Raw genomic sequence first — 26,631 nt, 5'->3', positions numbered from 1 at the left:
CTGGTTCTTTCAGTTTATCCAGGTCCCATCTCCTTAAATTCCCACCTTTTTGCAGATTTCTTCAGTTTTAATCTACAGTTCATAACCAATAGACTGTGGTCAGAGTCCACATCTGCCCCTGGAAATGTCTTACAATTTAAAATCTGGTTCCTAAATCTCTGTCTTACCATTCTATAATCTATCTGAAACCTTCTAGTATCTCCAGGGTTCTTCCATGTATACAACCTTCTTTCATCACTCTTGAACCAAGTGTTAGCTATGATTAAGTTATGCTCTGTGCAAAATTCTACCAGGTGGCTCCCTCTTACATTTCTTAGCCCCAATCGATATTCACCTACTACGTTTCCTTCTCTTCCTTTTCCTACTGTCGAATTCCAGTCACCCATGACTATTAAATTTTCATCTCCCTTCACTACCTGAATAATTTCTTTTATCTCGTCATACATTTCATCAATTTCTTCCTCATCTGCAGGGCTAGTTGGCATATAAACTTGTACTTCTGTAGTAGTTTAAAATATCAATATAGTTTAAGATATCAGTATATAATTGTATAAATATAAACTACCGTGATGAATAAATATGTTGCTCTCATCCCACCATCCAACTTTTTAATTTTGTACAGGGTGACACAGAAAAACAGGAACATTTCCACAATCCAATAAAACTAGAAGTTTTGAAGGAAAGAAATTGCATTCATAGTCATTGAAACCTTACAACTTTGCCATTTACGAAACATTGATGGCGTTTATCATTGTTTAAAAATTAAGTCCTTAAGATGGTGTCCTCTTGTATGAATACATTCATGAAATCTGCTGTTGCGATTCCTCATTGACCACTGCATCATCTCAGCTGGGATACTGTGAACTGCATCCTGAAATCTCTGTTTTAACTCGTCCAGGGTTCTTGGTAGAGTCGTGTAGACGTTGCTCTTGAGGTAGCCCCACCAAAAAAAAATCTGTCTGATAAATTTGGCTATCGAGGGAACCAGAAAATGTTATCGAATCGTGAGATCACACGATTGCCAAACAATTCTTGCACATATGCCATTGACTGCCTAGCAGTGTGTGATGTCACTCCATCCTGTTGAAACCAGGCTTCTTGAACATGTGGAAAGTTGTTCTTTGCAGGTGTAATGAAAGTTCATAACATCTCCACACAACGATTGACATTGACAGTTAATTGTGTTTCCCTGTTCATTTGCGAAAAAATATGGTCTGATAATCCCATGTGATGGAACACTACACCATACTGTCACTTTACTAGCACGTAAAGATACAATATCATTAGCATTTTTGTTGCCCAGTAAGGGTAGTTCTGTTTATTCACATAACATGTGAGATGAAAATGTGACTCATCTTTCATCCACAACTTGATTAGAAATTCATCATCGTTGTCTATTTTTGTTATCATATGTTGACTGTAGTTTGTACAGACGAAATTTTAAATCAAGATGAAGAATTCTCTGAACACTCTCCTGGGACATTCCAACCACTGCTGCTTACTTATTAATTGAATGCCATGGGCTCCATAAGACAGACTCGCGTATAACATCAATGTTCGCTGGAGAACACACACTTCTTGGTCGTCCTTTGGTTTCTTCTCTTCAAAGTTGTTAATCCAACATTTTATTGTGTTTTTCAACAGAACGATATCTTGACATCCTAAATTATAAAAAAATTGAAACTCCCTCTGTGGCGCTACCAAACTATAATTCGGTCAAAGGCACTACAGTCATGGACTGTGCGGCTGGTCCTGGCGGAGATTAGTGTCCTCCCTCGGGCATGGGTGTGTGTGTTTGTCCTTAGGATAATTTAGGTTAAGTAGTGTGTAAGCTTAGGGACTGATGACCTTAGCAGTTAAGTCCCACAAGATTTCACACACATTTGAACACAAACTACCATTGTTTTTATAAAACTTTTTTTGTGGTTAACACACACTGTTGCCCATTCCACTGAGCGATGATTACTGAAACGGCAGACTGTTTACTCGCGAACTGTCACAAACCCACAGTGATGCCACTTGCCCATGGCTTCCACTACTCATTTCAAACATTCCTGTTATTCTGTGTCACCCTATATTTCATGTAACTAACTTATAAACTGTAATGATAGTCAAATATCTGTAAATACAAATGTGTGTACATATACGTGTAATTTAATTTTTCTGTTATTAACATGTTACATTTTGCACATCCCACACATCATCTTTGTATCTTTGCTCAGTAAAAATCTTTGCATTGTAAACAAAAACATCAAGTGTGAATGTTATGAAGTGCCCCACAGTAATTTATTTACAATGTGTGTGCGATGTGGAATCCAACAACCTATACATTGACCATTCTTATAAGATTATTCCAAGTTTTGTTTCATTGTACAGTTAATTACTGCTGGAGTATTATTATTGTTGCAGCTTCGCATGCTACTCTATACTGTGCAGGTCTCTTCATCTTCTAATAACTACTGCAATCTCCATCCTTCTAAATCTTCTTACTGTATTCATCTCTTGCTCTCCCTCTACAGTTTCTCTCTCCACCATACTTCAATACTAAGCTGGTGATCCCTTGATGTCTCACAATAGGTCCTGTCACCCAATCCCCTCTTGAGTCAGTTGTTCCACAATTTTTTTTTTCTTCCCACTTCTATTCAGTATCTACTTATTACTTGGGTGCTCTACCCATGTAATATTCAGCATTATTCTGTTATACTAAATTTCAAAAACTTCTACTCTTTTCTTGTCTAAGCTGCGTATAAAATTATTTAAAAGCAATCTTGATCACAACCAATGTTAACTTCTGACCAGTTTCAGCCTTTTAATTATGGGCCATCATCAGAATTTGCACCATCTAGATTATGGCGATGGTGCCATTGCCGTCATCCACTTGGTGCAAACTCTGGTGATGGCCCGTAATGAAAAGGCCGAAACCGGCCGGAATTTAACATTGGCTGCGATCAAGACTGCTTTTAAATAATTTTATCACAGTAAGATCGCTGATCTCTGTAGAGTGTTATATAAAATTATAAATTGTTTATCATCCACGTCTCACTTCCATACATGACTACACTCCATACAAATACTTTCAGAATAACACTTAAATCTGTATTCGATGTTAACAAATTTCTCTTCTTCAGAAATGCTTTTCTTACCATTGCCAGTCTACGTTTTATATCATCTGTACTACAGCCATTATCAGTTACTTTGCTACACAAATAGCAGAACTCATGTACTACTTTAAGTGTCTCGTTTCCTAATCAAATTCCCTTTGTGTCACCTGATTCATTTCGACTAAATTCCATTATCTTTGTATTGCTTTTGTTGATGTTGATGTTGATGTTGATCTTATAACCTCCTTTCAAGACACTGTTGATTTCACTCACCTACTCTTCCAAGTACTGTGCTGTCTCTGACAGAATTACAATTTTATCAGGAAACCTCACTGTTTTTATTTCTTCTCTCTGAACTTTAATTCCTGTTCCAAATTTTTCTTTGGTTTCCTTTACTGCTTGCTGATTGTACAGACTGAATAACATTGGGGATAGGCTACAACTTTGTCTCGCTCCCTTCTCAAGCAGTGCTTCTCTTTCATGCCCCGTCGACTCTTATAACTGCCATCTGGTTTTTGTAGGGGTTGTAAATAGCCTTTCACTCTCTGTATTTTACCCCTGCTACCTTCAGCATTTCAAAGAGAAGACTCCTTTGGCCCTAATGAAATTTGCTTCTAATTCCTTACATTTGTCCTCTAGCCATTCCTGTTTAGTCATTTTGCACTTTCTGTGAATTTCATGTTTTGGACATTGACATTTCCTTTCACCAGTTTCATTTGCTGCCCTTCTATATCTTCTCCTTTCATCAATTAAATTCAATCAGTGTCTCCTGTGATATCCAAGGATATCTACGAGGCATTGTTTTACCTATTTTGTCATCTGCTGCCTTCACTATTTCATCTCTTAAAGCTATTCATTCCTCTTCTACTGTACTCCTTTCCCCAATTCTAGTCAATAATTGTTTAATGCTCCCTCTGAAACTCTCAGCAACCTCTGCTTCTCTCCTCTCATACAGGTTCCATCTCCTTGTTTTCCTATCTTTTTGCAATTTCTTCAGTTTAATCTACAATTCCTACCTTTTTGTAGTTTTTTCAGTTTTAATCTACAATTTATAACCAATAGATTGTGGTCAGAGTCCACATCTGCCCCCAGCAATGTTTTACAGTTTAAAATCTGGTTCTATAATTTCTGCCTTATCATTCTATAATCAATCTGAAACTGTCTGGTGTCTCAGTGTCTCTTCCACATATACAACATTCTTTCGTGATTCTTAAACTAAGCATTAGCAATGATTTAAAGTATGCTCTGTGCAGAATTCTACCATTTGGCTTCCTCTTTCATCCCCCCCTCCCCAGTCCATATTCACCTACTATTTTTCATTCTCTTCCTTTTCTTACTGTCAAATTCCAGCCCCTCATCACATTTAAATTTTCATCTCCCGTAACTATCAGAAATATTTCTTGTATCTCATCATACTTTTCTTCAGTATCTTCACCATCTGTGGAGATAGTTGGCATATAAACTTTTACGGCTGTGGTAAATGTGGGCTTTCTATTTTCTTATTTATTATTAAACCCCTCCTCCATTACCCCTATTTGACTTTGTATTTACAACCCTACATTCACCTAACTAGAAGTTGTTCCTCCTGCTACTGAACTTCACTAATTCCCACTATATCCAACTTCAACCTATCCATTTCCCTTTCTAAATCTTCTAACCTACCTGCCCTATTAACAGATCTAACATTCCACACTCTGAATTGTAGAATGCCAGTTTTGTTTCTGCTGATGATGACATTCCCCCGAGTGGCCCCCGCCTGGAGATCCAACTTGGGGACTGTTTTACCTCTGGAATATTTTACCCAAGAGTATACCATCACTGTTTAACCATACAGTATAGCTGCATGCACTGGGGAAAAATTACGGCTGTAGTTTCCCCTTGCTTTCAGTTGTCCGCAGTACCAGCACAGCAAGTCTGTTGTAATTTCTGTTACAAAGCCAGATCAGTCAATCATCTGGACTGATAACCTTGCAACTACTGAAAAGGCTGCTGCCCCTCTTCATAAACCACATATTTGTCTGGTCTCTCGACAGATACCCTTACATTGTGGTTTCACCTATGGTACGGATATCTGCATTGCGGAGGCATGCAAGCTTCACCACTAAAGGCAATGTTTTTTGTTCATGGGGGGAATACATGTCCCTTTGTTGTTTAGATAACTAAAGTGTTTCCTGACACTATATCTGTTGCCTTATTTTGCTCAAATATTAGTGCTTATAGTTCTGTTCGGTGTCTGTTCTACAGCTGCAAATGTACTCTGCAAATTCCAGTGAAGTGCATGGAAGTCGTTACTTCCCATTCTACCACATTTTAGGGTTTCTCTCCATCCATTCAGATATGGAGTGTGGGAAGGATGATTCATTAAATGCCTCTTGTGTGCTGTAATTAGTCCAATTTTGTTTTCATAGTTTCTGTGGGACTATACATTATATTCCGATGATCCCCACTTAATAGTTTGTAAGTAGGCTTTCGAAAGATGCTTGACATCTGTCTTCAGATGTCTACTGGTTCAGTTGTTCAGCACTTTGTTGATGCTGTGCCATGAATGAAATGAACCTATTCATGCTATTTTTACATGAATACATTAGATACCAATTTGGTATGGGTCCCACACACTTAAACAGTATTATAAGATGTGTAGCATTAGTGTTCCGTATGCAGTCTTCTTTGTAGGCTGACTGCATTTTCCCGGTATCGTGTCAGTAAACCAGAGTCTATTACCTGCTTTACCTATGCTTGAGTCTATGCGATAATTTCATTCATATCTTCACAAATTGTTGCACCCATATCTTTGTGCAAGTTGATTGACCAAATATGACTAACTGATGAAGCCCTTTTCTCTCTTTTTTTATATGCATTATTTTTCAGCCCTTGGACAAAGAATTTTTAACACACTAAGTGACAATCATTGACTTGAAAATTAACTGAAATTTTTCATGTGGAGCAATCTCATTTATCAATACCTAACATGAGGTCTATACAAGGACGATGTACTTGAGGACAATATTATGGAAATGGGAGAGGACATAGATGAAGATGAAATAGGAGATATGATACTACGTGAAGAGTTTGACAGAGCACTGAAAGACCTTTGACAGAGCACTGAACGACTTAAGTCAAAACAAGGCCCCGGGAATAGACAATATTCCATTAGCACTACTTACAGCCTTGGAAGAGCCAGCCATGACAAAACTCTGCCATCTGGTGAATAAGGTGTATGAGACAGGCGATATACCCTTAGACTTCAAGAAGAATATAATAATTCCAACCCCAAAGAAAGCAGGTGTTGACAGGTGTGAATATTACCGAACTATCAGTTTAATAAGTTACCACTGCAAAATACTAACATGAAGACTTTACTGGCAAATAGAAAAACTGGTAGAAGCTGACCTCAGGGAAGATGAGTTAGGATTCCATATAAATGTTGGAACACGTAAGGCCATACTGACCCTACGACTTACCTGGAAGATAGATTAAAGAAAGGCAAACCTAAGTTTGTAGCGTTTGTAGATTTAGAGAAAGCTTTTGACAGTGTAGACTGGAATACTATCTTTCAAATTCTGAAGCTGGCAGGGGCCAAATACAGGGAGTGAAAGGCTATTTAAAATTTGTACAAAAATCAGATGACAGTTATAAGAATCTGGGGACATGAAAGGGAAGCAGTGGTCAGGAAGGGAGTCAGACAGGGTTATAGCCTATCCCCAATATTATTCAATCTGTATATAGAGCAAGCACTAAAGGAAACAAAAGAATATTTGGAGTAGGAATTAAAATCCATGGAGAAGAAATAAAAAATTTGAGGTTTGCCAGTGACAGTGTAATTCTTTCCGAGACAGTTGAATGGAATGGACAATGTCTTGAAAGGAGGATATAAGATGAACATCAACAAAATCAAAATGAGGATAATGGATTGTAGTCATACTAAATCAGGTGATCCTGAGGGAATTAGATTAGGAAATGAGACACTTCAAGTAGTAGGTGAGTTTTGCTGCTTGGGAAGCAAAATTATTTATGATGGTCAAAGTAGAGAGGATGTAAAATGTAGACTGGCAGTGGCAAGGAAAGTGTTTCCAAAGAAGAGAAATTTGTTAACACTGAGTATAGATTTAAGTGTCAGGAAGTCTTTTCTGAAAGTATTTGTATGAAGTATAGCCATGTGTGGAAGTGAAACATGGACGATAAATAGTTTAGACGAGAAGACAATAGAAGATTTTGAAATGTGGTGTTACAGAAGAATGCTGAAGATTAGATGGGTAGGTCACATAACTAATGAGGAGGTACTGATACTGCTGGGGAGCAGAGGAATTTGTGACACAACTTGACTGGAATAAGGGATTGGTTGGTAGGACCTGTTTTGAGGCATCAAGGGATCACCAATTTAGTATTGGAGTCCAGTGTGGAGACCAAGAGATGAATTACTCTAAGCAGATTCTGAAGTATGTAGGTTGCAGTAGTTGCCTGGAGATGAAGAAGCTTGCACAGGATAAATTAGCATCAAGAGCTGCATCAAACCAGTCTCTGGACTGAAGACAACAACAACAACAACAACAAAACATGAGGTTGCCAGACTCTTTCCAGAATCCATCTCTCTGTGATATATGTGACGAGCAGATACACAAACATGAGAGAACTATTGATATGTGCAAATGATCCTAATCTCTAAACTACACCTGTGAGCTTGCACTGAAGCTATAAAATGCACATTGTATTATATTACAAATGTAAAAGCAGCAGAATAATTAATGTTGTATATCAACTGCAACCATTGAATGATACACACATGTGCTGAGTCTAAAGAGCTGAATATTGAAGTGAATCCATATGAAATAGCTCCAAAATAACTTTCACATTTTATGTGAAAGTAACTGGTGCTACTGCCAGGCCTGGTGCCTAATGGTAAAGCATGTGCCTGGAAACCAGAAGGTCATGGTGTTGAATCCCAGTCAGAAAATGCACTTTTTCAGTCTGTCTTGATGTAGCATTCACCTCTCGGTGACATGAAGATTCACCAGATTCCATATTAAACTGTAGGTCACCTTTTCTCAGAAGGATAACAGGAGTTGAGTGGGGTCACACACATCACCAAAGAAGTATCCGTTTGAAAGACTTAGGCTACTGAGCCAGTGGAAGTGAACATCACATGCCCCCCTCCCACCTGACACACACACACACACACACACACTCTCTCTCTCTCTCTCTCTCTCTCTCTCTCTTTCTCTCTCTCTCTCTCTCTCGCTCGCTCTCGCTCTCTCTGGATTTAGGCTTGCTCTTAGATATGTGTTTAATTGTCCAGCCACCATAATTCAGGTCTTCATTGGTGCCTCTGGCCTTCAACAGTGAGAAGATAGCCTAAGTGATGACTGAGCTATGCAGTGTCCATATGATGTGTCCATACCAATGAACTTTCCAGTCTTGTATCTTCTCATTGATTGAAGCCACTCCAGCTATTTGTCGGACTGTTGTATTGTTGATGTGATTCAGCAGAGAAGTGTCTAATAATCTTCTTAGTATCTGCATTTCCAGGGCACGCAGTCAGAGAGCGGCACTTCTTGGTGTGGGCTAATACTCAATGCCATATAATACAAGAAGCCTCACCATTGTGTGATATAACTTTGATTTTAGGTGGATAGGCATCTTCTTATCACAAAGAACACCAGTAATGTCTCTGAATTGCATTCAGGTTGCTTTGATTCTTGCTCAGACATCCTCATTCACACAGCTGTCACTCTGTTGTTAAGAATTCAGATATCAGAATTTATCCACCAGAATTTATCCAGCTTCATTAATTAAATAGTTCAAGAAGATGGAACTTTCTGAGGTACTCAATCTTGTGCATGTTTAAATGGAGGCTGAATCTTTGTAGACGATCATACTGTGTTTGTAGTTGAGTTGGTTATTTACTGTATGTGGTTTCAGATTTTATTGGAACTAGGTGCTGAAGCAGATAATTTTCAATCAATAAATGTAAGTAATTGGATTGTATGTGTACAGCTCTAATATTTTCATCGACATTTTTGTAAAACACACACACACACACACACACACACAAAATCTTTAGATGAATCTGAATATAGGAAGACATGCCACCACAAGGAGGGAAAGACTAAAATAAGCTAAGTAACATGTAAAATTAAGTACTTACTAAATTCCAGGACATAGTTTTGTTTGGGAAATTATAATGAATGAAAAGGAGTAAACAAAGGAAAAAATGTAAAAACAAGGACTGAGAAATATGGTCCAAAATAGTGCAAGACCCAAGCCACAATGAATTCATAATTACATTCTTCATAGAATGGGCAATGAATCTTGCTTTTGCATACATAAACACAAGGAACAATTAAAAGGAAGGGCTTGCAGTATTGAAGAATTTAATAAAAATTTTCCTTACAGGTATTTTGTGGATGAAACACCAGGAGTCCTTGACCACTATATAAATTTTCGCCATCTGCCATTCTGAGTATATTTACCACATCAATACTGATAAATGTTTTCATTTAAAAGTTGGTCACAAACCATCACAACAAAATTACCAGTTTGGCTGTTAGGTGCAGCAACATTGTTTCACTGTAGAGGCAGTATCTGTACAGTGCATTGTGCTCTCAGTAGGGACTGGTTTTAATGTGCTGATGTGTTTATGAGATTGTCATTTTGCTGGAAATGATCAGTATTTTAGAGAAATTGCTGATGTAAAGAAAATACATACATTTCAGTGCCATTTGAACAAATTGCTGTGGACAGTTATATGAGAAATGGAACAGTAGTTACCTGTGTTATGAGCAACTAAGCTTTGTGACAAAAATAGCAATTAAGTGAGAGACTATTTCAGATATTATTTTTAATGTTAATCTTGCAGACACACAGACCCAGAGATCTGCCAAAAGAAGAAGAAGAAGGAAGTAAAGAGCAAATTACTATGTTGGGAAGTGGTGACTATCAATGACACTTTAATTGAACAGCGTGAAGTTAGAATTAAACTTGTTCTTAACATGTTGACTGCCGCAAGGCTACCAGTGGCCATAGAAGAGCTGCACCAATTATTAACACATTTAATAACAAAGGCATCACCAATTTGCAGTGTGAAGTCATGAAACATATTAAACGTGCTATATCAAAATGTCAGAAAACTACAAGAAGAAGCTATGGATGGATGATACCTTAGTTTGTTTTTGAATCTGGACAGTGTTTTTATATTGATGCTTCTGAGAAATCAATTATGCACAAGGGTGTGATGAAAAATAATGCCTCCAATTTTTTATTCTGTTCTCAGCATCGGTTCAAGTGTGAATGCATCACACGTATTACTCAGTCAACTTCTGCGTTGCTGACACAAGTTGCAAACCTCTGTCACTAGACAGCTCCAAATTTTAGTGTGTCATGCGGCAGTGTGTAACATAATGATATCAGTGTCTGAGAAATACCATGCTGTAATAGAATTTGAAAGCTTCTTTTTCTTCAATTGTGAGACTTTTTGCCACCAGTTTCACGCATATTTTTCTCATGTTGAATTGGTTATGTAAAATTTGCGCTACACATTCTTTGTTGATCTTATAGTTTCAGGAATCGATCAGATACACAACCAGTGGTCAGATCAAATCAGATGATTCCACTTCTTCTTCTTCTTCTTCTTCTTCTTCTTCAATCCATTTTAGATGTCGAAGTGCATCACAGTCATAAGTCACCCTCAACATCTTCTCGACTGTCTTGGAAACTCTTGAAGCACTCATAAACTCACATATGTCACAAACAGTCTTTGCCATACACTTCTTTAAAAAAAAAGATATGTCCACTTATCATTTTTCTGGAAAAACAGAATGACAGCTCTTACACAAACAAAGGCCATGGCCACACTGATTTTTCTGCAGATAGCAGAGATGCTGCACTTCACTGAGAAGCCTTCATGCTTTACAGATATTGGCTGTTCATCTTTGGCTCATGCTTATGTACTCTGTGACAGTATCAGTCCCATTATTCTATAGCCACACTTTGTATAGGTGTTTGCCATCGGCCTCAAAATTTGCTAAAATGAATTCCATAAATATGCCAATCCCCAAGCTAGATATTGAGATCATCTGCCTCGATTGTCCTATTTGCTTATGTTCTTGTGTATGTTTTCTCACTTTGATTTATGAAGTTATTGTTGTTTATGTTATGTTATGTTATGTAGATGAGGTCATTAGATAATAGACAATCTTGCTGCTGTGCTCTGCACGGTGACTTGTGTAATGAATCGTGATTGCAGATAAAGTGCTTTTTCTGGATTAAGAGGCAGTACTGTTTTGCAGGAGATGGAGGCTGCGAGTCAGCACTACGGCAGCCATTCGCATCCAGTGACGACAATGTACAAAGTTAACATAGGCGAGGCGGAGCAGCCGCAGGTGGAGCGTTGGCGCAACGTTCAACAGGACGCTGTTGAGCGTGTGCGGGTCGCTCTGCGAGAGTGCACCCAGCTGCCACAGCCACCGCTCTGTGACCCTGCGACATCTCCGCCTGTGCCATCTGCCACCGTGACGACGCCCTCACCTCCTGTATTGACACCTCAGTGGCCATCTGTGAGGCCGGTTCCTCCCGACTCCCCGTCCCCTCTGCCACCGATGCTGCCACCTGCAATCTCCACAAAAACCCGCACCGACCGCCCGCACTCCACTGGCCCACTTGTGCAGTGCACCACTCCTCCAGCGAATGAGAAGTTGTCTCCCACACCGTTCCTCACGCCACCTGATGGAGTTGACCAGCAGAAGTCCAGGTAAGAGCATTTTGATTAGTAATGTGAAAAATCACTGTGCTGGAACTCATGTATATCACAGTTATTTTGCATACTACCAAATTTCTGAGCACAAAGAAGCTCTAGTTCACACTCATACTTCCATGAAAAATTTTCAGTATCTTTAACTGTAAGGTGTTAGAGATTTAAGAGCCCTCACTCTATATTAAGGTTACTGTTTACCACTGAACAAAAAAGAGTTTTCCTGTGATAAGTGTTTCTGTTTCCAAAGTGATATTGAATTTAAAATAGTGCCTTGCGCAGTTTTATTTCAGTTTCATAAATCTTTATCTACTAGGGTCTTGATCTTTCAATAGATTGATTAATTTAACCACAAAATACCAACTAAATTCTCAGAAAGACTTAAACGGATTCAGAGCCATAAGAACAACCACTATAAAAGCAAAACACAACATTTTTGTTTCATTTTTGCCCCTCTTGTGTTTGACTGCAAAACAGATTGGTCGTTAGCATCCATGTACAACTAAACAGAAGTAGGTTTGACATAAATTAAATTAGACAATTATTTCAGTTAAACAGAGGTAGGTAATCATACCTTCCAGACATGATCACATTCAAGCAGTTCTAACCCCACAAGCATTCTCCAACTGTCCATTGATAACCATTGTTTGTTGTGGAGTGTGGAACTTACTGCACCAGTCTCGCTCTGGTTTATGATATGAGATGAAGTCTTCAGTCTGCATTCACTGCATCTTTTCTTGCCCTCAAAATGGTCAAGTTTCAAGTCCAACAACTGTATTGAGGGTGAAAATCAAACAGTGGAAAACACAGGATGGAATGTAACAAAATTATGAAAAGGAAAGTTGCTACTCGCCATATAGCGGAGATGCTGAGTCGCAGATAGGTACAACAGAAAAACTGTCACAAATAAATCTTTCGGCCAGTAGTACCTTCATCAAAAATACACACACACACACACACACACACACACACACACACACACACACACGCACACGCACGCACAGATGCAACTTGCACATACATGACTGCAGTCTCAGAGTGCAGTACGGCTTCAGTTGTCTGAGACTGCAGTCACGTGTGTGCGAGTTGCGTGAGTGCCCGTGTCTGTGCGCTATTTTTGATGAAGACCTACAGGCTGAAAGCTTTATTTGTGACAGTCTTTTTGTTGTGCGTATCTGTGACTCAGCATCAGTATAGTGAGTAGCAACTTTCCTTTTCATAGTATTGTATTGAGGGTGAAATTTATTACACCAATTTATGTAACATTTTCTCTGATATCCTCCCAAAACCTACTTGTCAGTCTGGGCAAAAGTACTATATTTACTCGAGTATAAGGCACACTCGAATCTAAGCTGCACCTGAAAAATGAGACTCGAAATCAAGGAAAAAAAAATTTCCCAAATCTAAGCTGCTCCTGAAATTTGAGACTCGAAATTGAAGGTGAGAGAAAAGTTTTAGACCGCTCCTCCAAATCGAAACAAAGTTGGTCCATTGTAACGTGAAACACAATTGAGGTCGAATGGATAAAGATACAGCTACAGTAGTTTGGTTCAAATCGTAAGCTTAACAGTTAAGCTTTACCACGTAGCCATTGCTATGTGTCAGGCACTCCGTCCATATTTATACGGGTACCCTTCCTTTTTCACGTGCTTCGTCTGGTTTGAATCGATTGCTTATTTTGCTTTGATCTGATAAGTGCCATTCTCTTTGTTATAGGTGTTTACGTCACTCTACGCTGAAAATGCATTATTGTACTGTGTCATGCATTGTTTGTTGCATTCTGATAACGAGTGTTTACGGCCTGTCGCCGCTCGTGGTGTGGCTTGCTTAGTGTGCGCTACCACTGCTTACAATTAAAAGAAAGAGATAGGAATTATCTCATTAGCGAAACAATGGCAAGAGACTGCTATTTGTTGTTACTTATGCTGCTGCTTTCTCTGATAATGATCAACAAGAACCAAATAATAGCTGTGTATGATGGATGTTCTGAACGAGAGTTCAGCGAAAATTTTTCTCCATTTGAAAATCTTTGCAGACGCCTCTTTAGTACACTACATTCTGCACAGAAATTAGTCACCTTAGATTTAAAAATTTAGTCAATTGCCGTGCTTCATTTCTGACTGTATCACTATTCAGCATAAGAATAATACGAATATAAACATGACATGATATGTATATTCATCCGCGTTTGCTGTTGTCTTGGTCTAGTTTCGTAGTTTATTAGGCAGACAGGATTTAAATGAGATAGCAGCAAACACGAAAGAATACGTGGCACAATGTTTACATTCTTCTACCTTTTCTTTTAATTTATTTACTGATGCAGAGGTTTTGGTGCCAGCATTTATCTTGGTGTCTGCAAAGCATACCTGTGTTGCGCTACATATATTTGAAGGCAGAAGTTAGTTGTGGCGACACCTACCAACATTTTTCAGAACTTCCGCTTACTTTGCACTCGATTCTAAGCCACAGGGGGTTTTTTGGATTACAAAAACCGGAAAAAAAGTGCAGCTTAGATTCGAGTAAATACGGTAGTGTTATTGAGTGTTATGTGATTTCCATTTTGTAGACCTCTCCACATATTGTTACTCCAAAATGTGGGTATGATATGACTGACTGTAGTTGTGACTCACTGATCTGGTAGTCAAAGGATACCATACTTCTCCATTTCAAAAAATGTGAAACTTTGCATTTCTCTTCATTAATAACATGGTGGCTATGAGCCTTGTGCAAAGCATAAGGCTCATAGGCAAATTCATGATCTTTAAAAATCCGAAGATTTCAACTGTTACTATATACCAACAATGAAATACCACCAACTTGACCACATATTTTGAGAAGAAAACTGCACGCTTGCAAGATATCACCCCAACAATTGACCGTAAGTGAAAATCTTGACCATAACTTTAATGACACGCAGTTATGACTTCCTGAATGTATAGCTTCTAAACTGATATCTTGCTTTTTTCTCCTTATAATATGAATTCAAGTTGGCGATTTTCCCTTGTAAGTCGAACAGCAACAGTCTTATTACACTCTCCTGGGACAAACCAGCTCATTGCGATGTCTCTAGATGAGTCTCAACTGTAGGTGCCTTGTGTAGCTAATTTTTGTGTGTTTGTGTGTGCGCGCTCTTGCCTGCGTGCGCACGCGCTTGCTCTCAGATTTGTGTTGTTGTTCATTATGATGATGATATTGCGCAAAACATGCATTCTGACTGAATAACATGGTTCTTTGGCTGATCAGCCCATGTAAGGGTTGTATCCTTACAATGTCCACTGCAGATTTTGCAAAAGGGCGTCCTTGCTTAGAAAAATCTAGTGAATACCACATGCACTGGCAAGAAAGCCTGGCAGTATGTGTGGTGGCAACTTTGTGGAACCACATGCCAAAAGTTTTCCTGACCACTTGAAGTACTTTGCTTGAACAAAGTGTTGCTGGCAGCTTTGGCAACAACAGTAGAAAATTGGATCTTCCAACTTTCAACACCTTCGTTCCATTCCATTGCTTGATTTCTCACAGAACAATTATTGAAAACTGGTATAATAAGGTCAATGAAACACTCCAGAATTTAAGTAAAACATTGGTTTCAGATGAGGGTATAGTTGTTATTGCACTATCATATCTTTGCCTTGACTCCTTAGACACATCTTTATTCTAGAATTGACAAAATTTAAAGATGCAAAATCTTGGAGAATAGCTTTTTAATTTGTTGCTTTATAATACTATACAAGGACACAATTTTAGCATACCATACTGATGAATCCAGTCAGGGGCAGTCCGTAGTTGTAAGCCCATCTTACATATGCCTCATTACTCTTGCTCCACCGTGCTAGTATCGAAGTGTCAGTGATAGTGTTGATGAAGAGGAAGGAAGTAAGCTCTTGTCTTAACATAAGTCATCTGTCCATAAAAGCTTTTTTCGTAGCTGCCAGCATCTTGTTTCTCGATGTGACAGCAGACAGAGGTGAGCCAGCAGTGTTGCACCTGATGACGACACAGGACACAGAAGAGAGACCTCACTGTCTTTTCTGACGATTCCCAGTTCTGTGTACTGCGTCACTATGGCTGTGTCTATGTGTGGAGGCTTGAGGAAACCGAACATTGCCAGATTGCATTTGTCATTGCCATATGGGCTCAGCACTCAGTGTGATGACATTGTGTGCCATTGGGTACTCAATATGATCACCTCTCATTCACATAACTGATAATGTGGACAACAACCACTACATTTCTGGCTCACTAAGGCCAGTGGCTCTGCTATATCTTCAAAGTCTCCACAATGTTATGTCTGAACTATACAATGTGGGAATATATGCTGACTGTGGTGTCCTGATCTACCTATACAGAGGATGTTTGATTGACAGCACACTCGCCAGATCCCACACCCACTGAAAAAAATCTGATAGTGGCACGCAACTCTGGCATAGGTTTGAGACAATGTGTAATCACGTACCCATGTATGTCATCCGAACTCAGTTCCATTCAGTGCCTGAGTGAGTTAGAACTGTTGTTGCTGCCCAAGATGGCAACTCTGCTTACTAAAAATTCTGAGTCTTGCATACCCCCGAATCACCTTCAATTTAATTGAGTGATGATGACAAAGAGGATGAGATGAGAGTAGCAACAGACATTAGTATCAGAGGGCGAATACTAAAGAAAGTGGAAAGTTTAAAGTAGCTGGGGGCATAACAGAAGATAATGGGAGGAATCATAAGGAGATTGATGAAAGAGGGAGGCTAGGACATGGATCTCTGCAGAGTTTAAGAAGCCAGATCTGGAGTAAGGATGTACTGCCAAATATGAGGGTGGTTGAAAAGTTCTCGGAATGGAATAGAAAAAAAGTACTTACATCACTGAAACTTTTTTTATTTTTCAATGTAGTCTCCTTGTAGATTAATGCACTTGGTCCAATGATGTTCCAGTGCCTTGATCCCACCTCAAAAATGGGTTTCCTCAAGGCCTGTAAAATAGTTGTCAGCTCCAGCTATCAATTCTTCATTTGAAATGAATCTTCCTCCACCAAGAAAAATTTTCAGTTTTGGGAAGAGATGGAAGTCTGAGAGAGCCATATCAGGTGAATAAGGAGAGTGTGGCAACAATGCATACCTTAGTCCGTGTAATTTTGCCACGGTGACGGCACATATGTGCAGGCACGCATCAAGAGTCACGGCACCCATCTTGCAGATAATTTTTTCTTTTCTAATTCTTCAGTTAAAATGTGATACACCCTTTCAGATGACATCTGGCAAGCATAAGCAATTTCATGCACTTTGTTGCAGATCCTCTGTGACATTTTATGCACTTTTGCAATGATTTTTGGACTAGTGACACATCTTGGCCGACCACTGCATGGATCTTCATCTAAGCACTCTCCACCAAATTTAAATTCATTTGTCCACTTGGCAACAGTTGAATATGAAGGAGCAGAATCTGCCAGTGTATTCTGGAAACCAGCATGAATGTCTTCTGCTTTCATACCTTTCTTTGTGAAGTACTTAATCACTCCTCGAATCTAAATTTTTTCCATCATCACAAATCACTATGCAGGAACAACAACAGAGGCATGTCACTGCCACAGGTCTCTTATGAGAGCACTGATGTGGCGTGTGTTTGCAGGCAACAGTCCAATGAATATCATGTGAACAACTTGTTGCAATAGCACTGATCTCTCATGGTGATTCTGAGAACTTTTGAAACCACCTTCATAATATGCAAGTGTCATATCGAACGTATTATGCCCCATTACTCATGTACATATTGGAAATTTAAATAATGAAGAAAAGGCACATGAGTAGGGTAGATCAGCTAGAAGGGATAGATTAAGGAATGAGATGGTGAAAGAAATAGGGAGAAGCTCATGCAAGTGACCCATACATAAGACAAGATTGAAATGGTGCATACATGTTAAAAGAACTGGAGTTGGCAGGACACCAAGACAATCTCATGAAATGATGATAAGAGGCAAGAGACATAGAGGAAGACTGAGAGACAGATGGATTGCTGGATTGAAGGAATGTGTGAAGAAGAGGGAGAAGACTAAGACAGAATACAGAGAGAAACATGGTGGAAAGACAGAAAGAGATCGAGAGACTTACATTCTAAACAGACCCAGCCAGAACTTGAAAACAAAGATGGTGATGATCATTGTTCTTATTGTAGTGCACGAGCACAATGAATACAGATTCACTATTTGCTGCCTTCTTAGTGCTCCAATTTTAATGGGCAGCTGTGTATTTTAACTAACACTACCATCATGAAGGATACTTTTCTTTCCAATTTACAAGTTTTACTTAATTTTATAGAAATGTTAAAGTTAACAATTGTGTGTTGAAAACTGTGCCAAATATTTGCATTTTTTTTTTTCAGAAATTCTAAAATTAACAATGTTCTGTGCATAAAATTCATAATTCATACAATTTCAAGAGGGTCAGTTTTGAAAGAGCTATTCTCTTTTAATTACTGCCAATTAATCAGTAATCACATCTCAAATACTCTTTGGAATTTTAATATGAGCATTCATTATTCAAAATTAATGTATATATGCAGATTGAATCTTAAATGAAAATTTGTACCAAGGCCGGGACTTGAACCCAGGTCTCGTGCTCACTAGGCAGATGCGCTAACCACTATGCCACCCTGGCACAGTGGCCTTGCACAACTGCACAGACTACCCTATCATGCCTCCCTCCTCAGTAAAACATCCTAATCAGATTCCAATCCATTCGATATTCCCCCTAAACTTGAACAGCATTACAGAGGATCCCCAACTGTATTGGAATAACACCCCAGCATTGAATTAAATATTCCAAACACCTTTAAAATTTTGAAACCTCTGCGATGTATATATACAAACAGAAGTGACAAATGAAAATCTGTACCAAAGCCAGGAATGGGAATTTGAACTGGGGAGGGAAGCATGCTAGGCTAGTCCATGCAGTTGTGCAAAGCCACTCTGCCAGAGTGACTAGTGGTTAGCACATATGCTTAGTGAGCATGAGACTAGGGTTCAAATCGTGGCCTTCATCACACTTCAGGCTGCATATGTACATCACAGATGTTTCAGACTTTAAAAGGTCTCTGGAACCATATAGTTCCATTTGACAGTATTAATGTCTTTGTTGAAAGAGGCATCATGTACATGAATCATTGGATAGTAGTAAAGTAATTATAGACCACATTTCCTGTGGCTACACAGTGTGTGTGTTTAATGCAGTGGTTTTCCTAGCCTTCTGCATTGATTTTTTCTGATTCATCCTCTTCTAGGAGCTGTTTCCCCACTCCAAAAGCAAAAGGGCACCCTGAACCTCTATTTGTTGCACTGCTCTCTATGACATGAACGGTGGCAAAAAGAGGGGTGACTTTTTCTATCGGACTTTCTAGCCATTGTCATGATTTTTATTCGAAATTTAAACTGTGGGAAACGGGGATTTTATTACTAGTCAAAGGCAGTACCTCTAAATCGTGTGGAGGCTGCATCAGACTTGTCAGGGGACTGATAACAAAAAAAAGCATTAATGAATTTAATTATCTTTATGAGATTGAAAAATTCTTGAGGGCAGTTTTATTAAACTCCATATTTTTTTCTTGGCCATCATTTTAGAGACAGAATAATAAGAACACTGATGTATTGCAGATCGCAGCTGCCATCCAAGGCAACGGCAGAGAGTGGTGAACGTCGGTTGCGCACTCCCAGCCCAGCGTCCAGCATTGGGAGCATAGACTGGTTCGCTGTGCCACACCGCAACGGTGTGCCTCCGCGGAGGTACTACAACAGGAAGAGGCGGTACCTCGATCTCAGCTGGGGTGAGGCCTCTGGAACGGACAGAGAAGGCAGTGAGGATAGAGGCGACAGTGCTGAGAGAAGCCCTTTGTCACTGCCGTCACCCAAGACACAGGCATCCTGCAGTGCTCCGAAATCTTCTGTTCAGGCATCCGCAGCATGCCTGGAACTATTTCAGCAGTCGGTTCCCTCGGTGACTGCCCCTCACCAGTTGATGGTGGGAACTCCCCTATTGACATCACGATCTGCACGTGCTGCCCGCTACTTATGCCGCTACTGCCAGCAGCGGTTCAGTGCGCGCATCCTGCTGAGCCTGCATCGCGTTAACGGGGCGTGTGAACTGCACCGCAGCCACAACTATGCACGCAATGGTGGTGGAGGTGACCATCCACAGGTGACAGAGCGTGAGCTGATGCTGGAGGCGCGTGTGCGTCTCGACCGTCTCTTCGTTTGCCCACGCTGCTCGCGTGTGCTCTCCACCGAGAGCACACTCAAACGGCACATAGCCCTCCGTCACGGACATGACAACCCCCGTGACACACGTGCCTCTGTGCAGGTGCACTCGCAGGACTGGACACTATCCCTGCCGGATACGTCGTCGCCACCTCCCCTGTCGCTGCCACTTGCTGCCAGGTTGTCCGACGGCAAAGACGATGTGTTGGAAGCTCTGGGGCTTACCAGGAAGAGTTAATGACCGTGTCATAGCTCCAGATGCTCTGTTGTTGCCTTTCTCAACTGGTTGATTCTTACTCTGTGCATACAAAAACTGTGAGACTGCCATAATTGTTTTACTATTCATTTTTCACACGTCACCTTCTCAGTATATAAAGCAGTCAAAAGTAGACCATCTGTTGACTGTGCTCTGTCAGACTTTTTGCATCACATTTTTTCTTCTAGTCGATCTTTTTAGAAAAAAAGATATCAGTGTTTCATGAACTAATAAGGAAGAGGTATCCATTGATACGAGTGTACAGAGAAACAAAACCAACTCCATGAAATTGTTTTTATTATCATTAAATTGGTTGCCAATCATTGTGTGCTATACTTTTTTTGTCTGTATTGTCCAAAGCATTTAGGGAAGCACTACCCTACTTGATATGATGTGCACATCGTGTGGCCTGATTCATCACTCTTTAAACTTTTACTTGTCCTTAATTTTGATTTTGGCACAGTACAACATATATATATGCTTGGACACATTGTGGAGGTGGTCATTGGAATGTTTTAGGCACAGTGGAACAGAAAGTTGATTCAGAGACTTGAGAGATGCCAGGGAGGTTTGGTACTCCAGCTGCGTTTCAGACAGTTGTGAATGTGTCGACTAACAAAGGAGTTGACCATGCCATGGATTTGTTAGAAGTAGGCCACCTTTCACATTCAAGACAAAGCACCAAATGATAAATTTCTCACTTCAGATGTTCTACATCTCGCTTTCAAATTGTCCTAATGATACTGACTTTACAGCCTAAATGTAGACTACTCGTCGTAGCTTTAGAAACCATTACAGCAAAGCCTGAGGATAAGCATATGTTGGGTAGTCTCACCAGAACTCTTCTGAACTGGTGTGCACTGCTTGGCTTCAGTAAGAGAGAAAGAAATCTGCCAGAGTCATTTGACTGGACATGAACTTTCAATTCCTCGCTCTTTGACTTCCATCGTAGGTGCTCTTCATGGTTATAAAAGAGCCAACAATAAAATTGTTTGGCTCAGTGAACTACACTACTTGAAGGAAACATAATTGTTCTGAAGGTTATATCATCTTATTCAAAACTGCTCCCATTTCATCAAACTTTTGATGTAAGCTAACTACACAAGCTTCCATTGATCAAGGATCCAGATATCCTCCACTAATTTTTCTGTAGCTTGGCAGTAGAAATCACACCTTAGTCTTGGAGCAACTGATGAACTAAATGTGCAAAAATGCTGCTGCTGTCAATGTATTTTGAGACAAAGTACATTGCTGCCATTGCTTAACTTCCCATGCCTTATAATAATCATTTGGTTAATTTTGAACGTATAAAAGTGATAACATTCTGGCACATTGTCTCCATTGGATATTAAAATTTGCTTCAATTGCTGCAAAGTTTCAATTGTGGAGCCATTTTTAAATTATTGTATAATATAATCCATCAAAATTGATGTATCACTCCAAGTGCACCCTACATGCTGCTGTAGTAACGTGTAATACTTAACTGAATTGTCGTGACACTCTACTGATATCATAGGGTTTGATCACAGACACACAACGTTTATCCCTCTTCTTACGAGTAGATCCGTATAGTTTGCAGATCAATGTACATGATTCATTGGCTCTATCATACAAATACTAGTCCACAACTTGTAATCACAAGCAGCGCAACATTAATAATTTAACTCAATACTCAATAATGTAATGTATTCATTAATTCTATCATTGTCAGCAGTGATGCCCAAATAAATGTTATTAATTACTGACACTTACAAGTCATGAAGTAGTAGTTTGGTCTGATTCTGTTATATTCCAGTTACACAAAGTGATTCTATAATATCTAATGGGCATATATGCTGTAACTCCGTATAAAAGTTTATGAAGTAGTCACGGACCCAAGCTTAATGTGCAGTATCATACATTCACCAATGTGAAATTCTGACTTGAGTAACTGGCTTGAGTTAGACTGAAGCTGACCTTCCACTGGCTTTTTGTTATCCTTGCACGATGAGGTTTTTGGCTAGTGTTAAGACAGCCAGCTCAGTCTGATACTCTATTGTACTGTTGGCCAGAATTCACAATTATAAATTCATGCCGTGAAGGGTGCTGTGAACAGCAGTGATATAGTACACACCATAGGAGAAACTGCATGGCAATGAAAGTAAAATGGGAAAAAAATTAATCCATCCAGTGACAGCCAATGTGACAAAACGTTATTATTTAGCCAATTTGCTGTGGCTTTGGACCCGATTGCAACTTGAATTAGAAAGGACAGCTAGGGCAACAATTCTTCACGGGGTAAACCGTGATCCTTCAGTGTCTCCATGAGAAAGGGAGCTAAATTCTATTGCCTAGTTATTATAAAATTGGTGTTGGATTTGTACAAAGGCTCAAAATTTCACCTGTGTGTGTGTGTGTGTGTGTGTGTGTGTGTGTGTGTGTGTGAGAGAGAGAGAGAGAGAATATTCTTTTTCACTGTTCTGAGTCTTCACTTTGTCATCTGGGATTTCATCTTAATGACCAGTGATATTTTTCTTTCTTTTGCAATTGTTTATGCTCTCTCCTAGTATCCTTTTTTCAGGGTCGATATTCTCTATGTCCAGTACATCTCACCGAACTGGAGGTGTCGAAATACAGACCACCAGTTTTTACTAAGAAATTAAGCACTTTTGTTACAAATGTGGCATATATGTTTCAGAATATTCATGTTACTTTTGTGTGTTCATTCACAATTTTTAAATATTACCAGAGCTCTATACCAGCAATATGCATTCTTCATTTGTGCCACCTAACATTTATATGAACGTGAAACATACACATCATCATTTAATATTCAGAATGAACAATAAGTGCATGAAATTCGACTATGCGAACAACCACAATCAATTACGTGGTTCACATTATATTAAATGTTTTAATTTTATATATTCCTTTCTCCTTGGATGATGAATTAATTAATTTATTAGGTCACTTGCAACAGCAGGACCAATCTTGCTGTTTTCAGTATTTGTATAAAAACATTTTAGCTTTACAGTGACATGTTTCTCGTTAAATAAATGCTTTTAAATGTCATTTGTGTGTCACACGAGGAATCAATTTATCATGAGGTCTGGAGAAAATTCTAAATGAAATGGTGTCCCTATGCAGTGACTTTGTTTATGAAGCTTGATTGAGTAAAGCTATCTGCCAAGCCTTTTCGATTTGCAGAACTTCGTTAGAAATGTGAAGTACGCAAACCAAGATTGAGATCCCAAAGTATTCTGGTCATTCAGTTTTTTTGCAATGGAAGACAGGAGTGGCTGTTGCTTAGTGTGTCCCAGAAACCTAAAATTGAAGATGAGACTAAATAATATGAATAAATTGATAACGGTTGTGAGAAACTATTCAGTTCTTTCCTCCTCCTCCTCCTCCTCCTTTTCAGTCTACATAAAGTTGTTTCCACCTTACACAGTCTCCAGTCACTGGGCTGCCTTACACAGTCTCCAGACACTGGGCTGCAATTAGTTGTTTCAGTGATAAGTTTTAAATAGAAATACATTTTTTAAAGAAAGAAGGGGGAAGGAACTCCATGACACTGGAATATGCATTTGGTAACAGAAAACTAGTCATCCATAGCAGAAGATCCTGATACATCACTTGAACAGATTTTCCTGCTTTGGGAGATAAGGAAAAAAATGCTCCTGACCAGCTACACAGTTGTGGGCAGTACTGTGTCATTGCAGTTGTGGTGGTTGGGGATGTCAATTCCTCTAAGCAACCTCTGGGGGCTACTGTAACAAATGTGATATTTTCAGCTAATTCTTCAATTTTTAGGGAGAGGATTGTACAAAACAGACGAGTACAGCTTCTGCACTTTCAGTCTTATTTTATATATTACAGTGTTTTCAGGCAATAATATTAGTTATTTCACTCTGCTGGCAAGTACTCATTCTGATCATTGACATCTCTCCATGGATAAGTGAAGAACTAACACTGGGAAAAATTTGGCATATAAAAGAGAGGGAAAAAAGGAGCAATGTGAAGATTTGTATTAATCTGTGCTTTTAACTGAGAAGTGAGTTTCATTTTTTTAAATGTGTGTTGGAACATGTGTGAGAGTGTGGAAACAAGAAAGAACTGACAGTAACAAAAATATCACCAGTCTTGAAGGCCATGAACATTAGATACAATTACTTATGGAGCATATTGCAAGATTTTTTTGAAGGCACCGCCTTTTTGTGACATTGTATGGCATTTTCAGAATGACTGATGTATGAATTTATTAACAACTGTGCAATCTTATGGAGATGACAATGTGGTCCCTGCAGTGCCAAATCCACATTCTGATCCCAATATTGCGAAAATGTCATCATGATTTTCATACTATGAATGTAATCATCATGGAATACAGTTAAGAGTTTAGGGAAATTCATATCCCTACCAACATTATCGGGGAAGGTGTCTCGTAATCTGAGCTACATCTTGTGTTACATGTGTACAAAACAAACAAAAAATTTTTAAAGAGAATTGCTGATAATTTCCCAAATGTAATTTGAGAATGAAATACATTTATAATTGTTGTAAATAAGAAACACCATCTTTGAATAAATTTTTTAGCTAAATTAATATACTCATTGCATTTTTCATTACATTTGTGTGTGTGTGTGTGTGTGTGTGTGTGTGTGTGTGTGTGTGTGTGTGTGTGTGTGGCCTCTAGTTATAACACATATGGTGAACATTGAATTGTTGTCACCACATACCATTATTTGTATTTCACCTGTATAAATTATTCATCAGTCTTAACATTCTTAAGACAAAGTGAATCTCCCCATATGTATAACTGCTCTTCTTTGAGCAGAAATGAGAATGAGACAGGACGCTGCTGACTCACCTGTACTGTAGTGTTTATTTTGGATTTACTTTCTGAGGAACTAAGTCAAACAGTGAAAAATTCAGTACATAATAATAGCAATGAAATAGGATATTGCTACTGAACACTTAGAGGAGGCATTGGGCAACAGGCAGGGATATCAATGTAGGGGTGGGGTGGGGATGATGCTGTGGTGTTATCTAAAGTGCGTAAACTCAACACCCCATTCTGGCTGGTTGCTGCAACCCCCCCCCCCCCCCCCCACCTCCACACTCTCTCTCTCTCTCTCTCTCTCTCTCTCTCTCTCTCTCTCTCCCTCCCTCCCTCCCTCTCTCCCCCCCTCCCCCCCCCCTCCTTCCCTCCCTCTCCTTGGGGACATTCAGTCTACTGCCCATACTCCCTCCTATACAAAAGACACCAGCCATTTGCTCCACTGCCTCTCCACAGATCCTTTTCCTCTGCCACCCAGTGCCTTGCTGAACATGGTTGATGCTACCTCCCTCTTCAACAGAATCCCCAGTACCTTTGGTCTTGCCACCATTGAACACTACCTGTCCCAATGCCAAACTGACTATAAATCTACAAAATACTTACCTGTCCCCTTGAACAGCTGTCTTCACCCACAATTACTTCTCATTCAAATGCATCACCTACAAACAAATCCACAGTACAGCCATCAGTACCATATAAATTAGAGTAAAAAGATAGACGTTCACTTGATGCCTTCCTGAGAGATCATCTCCATTCCTTCTAATGTATGTAGGTGTAGACCACACGTAGCTTAATTTCGAAGAAATAGTATTGAAAGTAGTTGCGAGTTTCGTACCAAGTAAATTAATAAGAGATGGAATAGATCTGCAATGCTATTTGAACCAGATCAGAACACTGTTGCTGAATCAATGAAAAAGCATACCAGATTTGAGGGAACACAGGATCTCCAAAATTGCCTACGTTTTACAGAAGCTCAAAGCAAATACACACGTCAGTGTGGGGGGATTTTAATGGATCCCCCCAATGAAACTCTTTCTTAAAATTTGGCAAAAATTGCAGAGAGATTCTAGTTGTATGTGAAGTTCACCAGCAGTAGGGCACAATCAGTACCTTCAGTGCACAATAGTAATTGTAATCTTACCAATGACAGTGCCACTAAAATGGAGATACTAAACACAGTTTTCCAAAATTCCCTTACAGAAGTAGATGCAGTAATTATATCAGAATTTGAAGAAACACCAGCTGCCAACACAAGTTATTTGAAAGTGGATACTCACAGGGAAGTGAAGCAACTTTGGTCATATAAGTGATTTTCATGATTTTTCCCCCCCCCAAGTAAAATAAAAAGTAATGCTAAATCTGGTAAGTTTTATTCCTTACACTTTTGACTTTAAGAAATAAATTGTGTGTCCACATTGAACAACCCTATAAGTGCTGCACCAAGTGGAAGGACGTCTTGCAGCTGGAACATTGATCATT

At 39.3% G+C, this 26,631-nt stretch overlaps 1 protein-coding gene and 1 non-coding gene across 2 annotated transcripts in view; one reads left to right on the top strand and one right to left on the bottom strand.

The window, feature by feature from the left end:
- LOC124776698 (mucin-12-like) overlaps positions 1–24,917 on the top strand; it is a 321,070-nt gene extending 296,153 nt beyond the window's left edge. The window contains exons 7-8 of the mRNA XM_047251803.1: positions 11,384–11,844; positions 19,478–24,917. Of these exons, the coding sequence (XP_047107759.1) occupies positions 11,384–11,844; positions 19,478–20,315 (1,299 nt within the window). The 3' untranslated portion in view covers positions 20,316–24,917. The remainder of the gene's footprint in view (positions 1–11,383; positions 11,845–19,477) is intronic.
- Positions 18,414–18,485, bottom strand: Trnat-agu. Its single transcript has one exon. It is a non-coding gene; the product is annotated as a tRNA-Thr (tRNA).
- Positions 24,918–26,631: the final 1,714 nt, after the last annotated feature.

The sequence above is a fragment of the Schistocerca piceifrons genome, chromosome 2 (genome assembly GCF_021461385.2).
Source record: "Schistocerca piceifrons isolate TAMUIC-IGC-003096 chromosome 2, iqSchPice1.1, whole genome shotgun sequence".
Classification (NCBI taxonomy): Eukaryota; Metazoa; Arthropoda; class Insecta; order Orthoptera; family Acrididae; genus Schistocerca; species Schistocerca piceifrons.
The sequence above is the reverse complement of the archived record's forward strand: the minus strand, read 5'-3'. Positions and strand labels throughout refer to the sequence as shown.